Source organism: Triticum aestivum, chromosome 3D (genome assembly GCF_018294505.1).
Source record: "Triticum aestivum cultivar Chinese Spring chromosome 3D, IWGSC CS RefSeq v2.1, whole genome shotgun sequence".
NCBI lineage: Eukaryota > Viridiplantae > Streptophyta > Magnoliopsida > Poales > Poaceae > Triticum > Triticum aestivum.
In genome coordinates this window covers 576097359-576105182 of record NC_057802.1, presented here as the reverse complement: position 1 = coordinate 576105182, position 7824 = coordinate 576097359, and the positions used below count along the sequence as shown (strand labels likewise).

The 7824-nt window shown below is 43.6% G+C and overlaps 1 protein-coding gene across 1 annotated transcript; it reads left to right on the top strand.

The window, feature by feature from the left end:
- Positions 1 to 2476: 2476 nt before the first annotated feature.
- Positions 2477 to 6948, top strand: LOC123080601 (mediator of DNA damage checkpoint protein 1). The gene is made up of 7 exons (XM_044503541.1): positions 2477 to 2685; positions 3552 to 5082; positions 5174 to 5443; positions 5581 to 5661; positions 6252 to 6360; positions 6479 to 6545; positions 6634 to 6948. The coding sequence occupies exons 2-7, from the start codon at positions 3574 to 3576 to the stop codon at positions 6758 to 6760; spliced, it is 2163 nt and encodes a 720-aa protein (XP_044359476.1). The 5' UTR covers positions 2477 to 2685; positions 3552 to 3573; the 3' UTR covers positions 6761 to 6948.
- The last annotated feature ends 876 nt before the right edge of the window (positions 6949 to 7824 follow it).

The following is a 7824-nucleotide window of genomic DNA, read 5'->3' as shown; positions in this document are numbered from 1 at the left end:
GGGCCCCCTGGCCTTGATTCTTTCGCCAATATTTTTTATTATTTTCAAAAATAATCTCCGTGAAGTTTCAGGTCATTCCAAGAACTTTTATTTCTGCACAAAAATAACACCATGGCAATTCTGCTGAAAACAACGTCAGTCCGGGTTAGTTCCATTCAAATCATGCAAGTTAGAGTCTAAAACAAGGGCAAAAGTGTTTGGAAAAGTAGATATGACGGAGACGTATCAGTCATCGAGCTGAACGTGTGCTGAACGCGGAGGTGCCGTACGTTCGGTACTTGATCGGGACGGATCGTGAAGGTGTACGATTACATCAACCGCGTTGATAAACGCTTCTGCTTTCGGTTTACGAGGGTACGTAGACATACTCTCCCCTCTCGTTGCTATGCATCACCATGATCTTGCGTGTGCGTAGGAATTTTTTTGAAATTACTACGTTCCCCAACACTTAGTTGATTGGCTAGGGACAATTACGTACACCATACCACCACACTATTCCACTCACTACTTGTTGTATTTTTTTTTTTGTATTGTACTTTTACTTAGGTAGCACCTAACTTTTATTTCAACGTTCTTTAGTATCTAGGGAACATATCCTATTTTTACGTTCTTTAGTATCTAGTAAACCTATCCTTTCTAGATAAATCAAACGTTCGGTGTATGTAAGGTTGTATCAGTGGCAGATAGGACCTGAGCGAATGCCAATCCTACCTTTAGCTTCTTGTGTGTTGACACTCCATACTTACCACCTCCATCATTGAGAAGTGCCACGACAATTCCTTGCACTTGGAGATTATCAAGAGCCCTAATCCTAATACTAAGCATAATGGATAAATTGTCTTGGGGTTGTGGAAGAGTCGGTATGAGCCTCATTGTGTGCAAGCACATCAGGCGGGGCGGAGTTCTGCAATATGCACCTCCATGACAGTGGTGTCACCTCCATCATTTTCTTCTACCATATACATCAACCAAGCACTACCGCGGGGCTGCGCCTACTATTAGCAGGGCGCTGCAGAAGAAGGTTGGGTTGAAAAAAGCATCATCATCGCTCTAATAGCATGCCACTAAGGGAGGTGCCCTAGCTGTAAGTCAAAGAAAGATCAAATGTTGTCCTTCAGTGATTTGCGTTTCTAGTACCTTTCTTCGTATGGATATTTGATCAGGTCACTACGTCTGATGATGTGTGCTTTCTAGTTCAAAAAATGCATCCACCTGCCATGTTATTGCATATCTTCATGCTTTTCTTGGTTTAGCGTGTATCGCGTAATTTATCTGCATGAATTTGCAAGAAGGATCCTACTTTTGTGTTGAACATGTTCTATTCCTAAATGTGGCAATTTCTACTATTAATTTTTCTTTGCGTTCTTGAGATATGACATAGATAGATGAAAATTTACAGAACAATTTTGCTAAGTCTGGTGCACAAAATGATTTTTTGTTGCAAGTGACTGTGAGGGTATCTTAAAATGTGTGGTTTGGCCAAGGTAAGGCATGGATGGATATTATTAAGAAAGTACTATCTCCTTTCTGAGCACCTTAATGTTTAGATTTCTTTTCTGCTAGACGTTAGTTCGGATTTCATAGGGATGGATAGCTAATGCGGTCAACAACCTTCCATGATCCACGCATGACTTGCCCTTATAAAGGTCGTTTTGCCTCTGCATTACTCTCCTAAATATGTTAGTGCTAGTAGCCAAACTAGAGAGAGAGAGCAAAAGAGCCGTTACGATGGGTTGGGCGGTATGAGTGAGAGGCATATGGGAACGATCCATCTCACACCATGAGCCTGAATGTAGTAAGATTGAAGCATCTCGTTGAGGACATAAGGACAACCCTACGACGAAAAGTCATCATTCTTATTGCTGCCCGACGATCGGCTCATCTCTTTCATGGTTTCCATTTTGGCCTTGTCGGCTTGGTTCAAGTCGCTGGTGCTCGCATTTTGCTAGATTTATCTTTGGCTTTTCGACGATATTCGTTCAGTGAGAGGAGACGCCTCCGTTGATTACAGATGCGTCCGTGATGACTTTATCAATTTCAAAATGATGTATCGACCCAGCCCCTTGGAGGTGCGCATCGAGATAGGTTGTGCGTGCGTTCATAGGGGCGAGTGTATGTGCATATATATAGGTGTTTGCCACAGTTATTCGTACAGACTGTGCGGAGAAGGTAATCGAACGGCACACATTACTTTAGTGGAGAACGGCACACATTTCAAATCGTAGGTAATGGTAACATTTCATTATTATTTATGCCCCGCAAAAAAAATCCATTATTTATTTTCGTCCTAGAAACTCCACCAAAGACATGATTATCGGGGCAAGATCATCTTCGCTCCAAAAGATTTCAGAAAAGAGAAAACCAAAAAAAAGGGGGAGCCGCGGCGCGATGTTTTTGGCTTCTCCCGCACACTTCCCTTTCCCCCTCCCCCTCCCTGTGCGCGGGCTTTCTTCCTTCCCTCCCACTGGCCCCCTCCCCTCCCCTCCCTCCCTCCCTCACCCCGCCGCCGCCGCCCGTACCTCGGCGTCGTCGCTGACGCCTCCTCACCCGCGCTCCGACCCGACGGGCCCCGCGCCCCTCCGCCTCTCACCCGCGTCGCCGTCTCCCGCTCTCCCTCGCCGGAACATCGCGTTCCCTGCTGCTGCGACTCCGCCCCGCCCCAGTCGCCGGCCGTTGGGCTCCGAGGTACGAGGCTGTTCTCCATCCGACGATTGGTTAAATCCTGCCGCCGTTCGCGATCTCTGGGTGCGCGCCGCACCGATCGATCTCTGGGTTCGTGGTCTCTGGTGCCGTCGAGAAATTTCGTGCTGCTGGTTTGTAGGATGCTGAAGTCGCCATGTTCCTCATCACTGTCCGATTCGAATTCGGGAATATATGCTAGTTTGATTTACTCTCTACGCTCCGGATGCCTAATCTGCGCCGTGGAGAAGGACTAATGTTGCTGTGTTTTAGAGGAAATAGCGCGCATGCAACTGATTGCAGTATCGTTTAGCAATATCAATAAGCTTTTAGTCACTGTGATGCATATCTGAAAATGATCTTAGTGGCAGCCTAAACCATCCGAAATCCACATTATAGATGCAAATTCTGATATGCACTTTCTGTTGTGTGAACACTGTCTAATCTGAACCTAACATTTTTTTAATCGTTGATAGTGTCCATCAACCACCGGTCACCTCAAAATCCTGTCTATTGGCAAGCTCTGCTTGCAGTTGCCTGTACTGTCTTAACGCTCCGTATCCCTGAACAACTCCGCAGTCAGCACAACTCATTTACATTCCTTGTGTTCCTACATTCTCTTTAAGTGCATCTGCGCATGCCTATACTGATTGGATACTTTGGCATCCCAAATATGTTATGACCACCATTCATTCTGTGTTGCTGTAGTATTCACATTTGGGTGTCTGTATATGAATTGGATACCTTGGCGTCCTAAGTATTTTATTACCATTCCAATCAATTTAATCTGAGAAATTTCAGTGCCAGTTCCGTTCCCTTGTTATTTTAACAGTTTCGCTCTCAGATAATGATCTATGTAGTGTTGGTAACAGGGACTTGCTTACAGCACGAGCAATGACTGCTCCAAGAGAACGTGCAAGGTTGGAGTACCTTAATTCGCAGGAGCCAGGAGATGCATCGCAGGCCAGTGCTTTTGATATTGTGGATAGGCTGCTAGTAGAAGATGACATGGAAGCTTCTCAGACAATAACCGTTGAGCAGATAAGTGCGACAAAGTCACCTCCCACTTTAGGCTCAAAAGTAGCTCAGTTCTTGGCTAAAAGGGTTGACCAGAGTTACCCACTTGAGAAGGCAGCTGTTTTTGACTGGTTGGATACTCCCAACCTCGATGATTGCATAAGTGGTAACGTTTCCAGGGAAAATCCAAGAGTTCATGTCAAAAATCGTTTGAACTCCCAGGGATGTGGTGGCTATGGATCAGGTACCAGGGCTGGGGCCATGCTAGAATGTATTGATGAGGACTTGGGCATGAACTATCTGAAGAAACCAGAACCAGTTGGTGCTACTGAAGATTCATATGCAGCATATGATATTGGGCCAAACACTCAAATGGCAGCTGAAGCGATGGAAGCACTGTTCAATGGACCAACTGTCAGTTCTGATGTCAGGGAGCATGAACACCTGGAAAACACTTTGGGAAAAGAAAACAAAGTGGATACAATTTGCTCAGTAAACTTGCTAGTTCAAGAGCAAAAGCAAGCCTGCTTACCTCAGAGCTCAGGGGGAATGACATCGCAACTCAAGCAACTCAAGGTAGACCACATAGAAAGACCAAGGGGTGAAAGTTCAATCCCTTTGATGAATTGTCCCAGTAAGTCAAAAACAAGGAGGAATGCAAAACAGATGACCGGGAAAGCAAAAAGAAGCATGGAGAGTCGGGTTTCAAGAGGAGCCATAAATGATGAGGTGTCAGACGTAATCATGGGATCTGGTACAGAGGGCTCAAATAGTCCCTGTTTATTAGGTAAAAATGCTGTAATCCACCCTAAAAGAAAGAGAACATATACATTTACCTCAGGAAGCTCAAAAGTTGGGTTCAAGAAAGCTACCAGATCAAATGCAGACAGAGCCGAAACTACAGAAGTAACAGAGTTACCAAGAGCAAAACCAGCAAGCATATTTGATCCTGATACCATAAAAGGCATGAAATTGACCCACAAGTCTTCTTCAGGTAATCTTAAAGCATCAGCTACAACAACTCGCAGCAAGGTGAAAGGAGTTCAGAAAGAAACTTCGGATACCAATCAGCTTGAAAGAACACTAAGCGCTGAACTGAAAAAACAATCAACATCTGAACAGAAAGTCAGTGACTCTTGTTTGGCGAATAGAGTACCACTGAGAGAGTTAAGTAGCACAGAGCCCCAATCTAAGGCACATACATCAAAGAAGCCACTGAAAAGAGGCCTTCTGAAATCACCAGCTTCCAGGGAGCTTGCTAGTCTTTTTCGGAGTGAAGCATCTCCGGTTCTGCAATCAAGCAGGCGAAGAAAGAGAAATATGTCCACAGTCCGTGTTCTGTTCAGCCAAAGCATGGACAGCGAAACAATCAAAGATCAAACAAAGGTATTTCATTTCAGCATCTGCATATACTATATACAAGTAACTGAAGATAGCTTGATGTTCCTCACCTTTTCAATTTTTTGGACATTGACAGATATTGATGCACTTCGGATTACCAGTGGCAACAACTATTTCAGAGGCTACACACTTTGTTGCTGAAAAGTTTGCTCGTACAAAGAACATGCTAGAAGCAATGGCCATGGGCATACCTGTAGTCACACCATCATGGCTTGAATGCTGTGGAGAAGCAAGGTGCTTCATTGATGAGAAAAAATACATAATGAGGGATACAAAGAAGGAAAAGGAGCTACGCTTCAGCATGCCCGTCGCACTAAGCCAAGCCTGCAAAAAGCCACTGTTAGAGGTTAGTGTCTAATCTTTTAGCATTGAAATTTCTGATCAAAATAGGAGAAAAATAAATAGTTGCAGAGGACAATTGTATAATCATAATATCTTAGAAAATTTATTGTGATGTTCATTTATCCCCGAAATCCATTGTAGGGTAGAAGAGTACTAATCACGCGAAATGCTAAGCCTAGCAAGGAGCTTCTGAAATGTTTAGTAGTGGCAGCTGGTGGCAAGGTATGCAACTGGTTATCCTACATCCTTATCTTCCGAAGAAATTGGTTATCCTGTGACTATCCATGACAATGTCCCTTTTCTTTTGGTAGTGATCCGCATCATGTTTTGGTTTGCAGTAAAATTTATATTACCCTTTGCTGCATTCATTTCTTAGTGTCAGTTGGCTTCTCCACTGGCTTCCAGTGTGAGTTTAATGTTCTGAATAGATATACTAATTTTTGGATCTGATGAATTGTCCAAGTGACTAATTTTGTAGCAGTTTGTAGCATGTTACGTAAATTGCACCAAAAATTCTGAGACACTGTGATTGCAATGCAGACTAAAAAGAAATCTGTGAGGTACAGAAGTATGCTACGGAGCCAAATTGCAGCCCTGTATCTGTTACTTGGAAGATTTTCTTGTTACCTGCGTTGCATTCATTTTTCTTGACTTAGTTCTTTCCTCTTGATGTGCACCTGTGTTGCGATAAATTGAACGATTGCCAGTTTATTTTTTCACTGCTGTCATGGATACAATTGAAGGTCTTCTAGACATCATTATCTTTTTTTATTAACTTGCTTTTATGCTGATTATGTTTGCTGGCTTGTCAGCTGTTGGAGAGGATCACAGTGTCTATGATGAAGAATAAGAATTTTGAAGGAGCCTTTGTAATCTCTTGTGAACAAGACTGCAACATCTGTTTACCGTTCATTAAGAATGGTATTTACCAATACACTGGCGCCACATGCCTTTTGTTCTTTAAGTTATTTCTTCTGTGCTTTCTCCATGTCTCGAATTTATGGATCAATTCTGTAATTCTTTGTTGCCACTGTTGCAGGTTTGGGAGTGTTCGACTCGGAGCTTTTGCTGAATGGTATTGTCGTCCAGAAGCTAGAGTTTGAAAGGTATGCTGCCCTGGTGCTCCTCTGATCCTAGTATAGTTTCTGTTTTATGAAGAGCCAACTGAACTGAACATCTGCGTGTGCATTGCAGGTACCGCCTTTTCCATGTAAAATGTGAAGCTTCTGCGAGGTCCGGGCCGCTAACCTGCAATATAATGAACACTTCGTCCCGTAAATACGAGCCGCGCGCTCCTGTAGTTACTGATGTGATCCCTTGAACACACTTCTTTTTGCTAGTAGAAGCGAAACTCAACCTGTTCGCACAATCATGAGATGTGCCATTACTCGAACGGCACGTGTTGTGAATTCTGCTTGATGATGCTTTCCGCATAGCTTGGATCGTGTAAGGATTTAATTACGTGGTGAACATGTTGATCATGAAGCAGCAAGGGTGTTTTTTTCCTTCTGTTTTTCTTCTTTTTTGTTAGGTCGGCACACATCCACACACCACAGCAGTGACAAGCCCACAACCACACAGCTGTGCGAAGCAACCAAGCACCAAGTATTCCCTAGCTCATTTCTCTTGCCTCGCCTGTGTCATTCAGGGGTTATCTCTTATATGCTTTCACGTGGTTTGGAGCACACTAGTGTTCTAACATGATTGTGAGTGCATGTATGGATCTTAAAAGGCATTTTACAACTCTCTCCGTTCCTAAATATAACACATTTTTAGAGATTATAATATGGACTACATACGAAGGAAAATGAGTGAATCTACACTCTAGAATACATCTATACATCTGTCTGTAGTCTGTATTGAAATATCTAAAAAGCCTTATATTTAGAAACGGTGGGAGTAGAAGGTAAGGTATGGTCGTATTTGGTGTTGAAAGGTACTCTATAGCTTGTTCGTTCACCAACCTTACCTACATTGGCCTGGCCTCTCTTACAAGGGAGGCACTCCCTAGTGCCTCCACCTTGAACAAGGTAGCATTGAGAATGTGTAGAGAACAACGCATGTCGATTGGAGCAGTTGGACGTTGCAACCTACTGGGAATGCGAGGCGTTGAGGAACAGATCCCCTGTTGTCACCAACATCGACGTTTCTCTGGTTAATGCATTGCATAGCATGAGAGAATTGAATGGGAAAGGTTGTTTTGGTTGTTGGAGGAGGCCGGCGAGCTGTGACTTCATGGGGGCAGGGGTGGAGCAAGGAGTTGCGCTTAATGGAGACAAAGAAGACAACACACGTCATGGATCTAGACTTTAAGGGGATAAGAAAGGACAACACACGTTACGATATAATAAGTCTCAGTAAGATAATGTGTAGATAGCCAAGCAT

Bases quoted from the DNA above. Each gene is read 5' to 3' on its own strand.
- LOC123080601 (XM_044503541.1), top strand. From the start codon at position 3,574: ATGACTGCTCCAAGAGAACGTGCAAGGTTGGAGTACCTTAATTCGCAG. The intron at 5,444-5,580 runs GTTAGTGTCTAA...AATCCATTGTAG, and splicing joins GCAAAAAGCCACTGTTAGAG to GGTAGAAGAGTACTAATCAC. The intron at 5,662-6,251 runs GTATGCAACTGG...CTGGCTTGTCAG, and splicing joins TAGTGGCAGCTGGTGGCAAG to CTGTTGGAGAGGATCACAGT.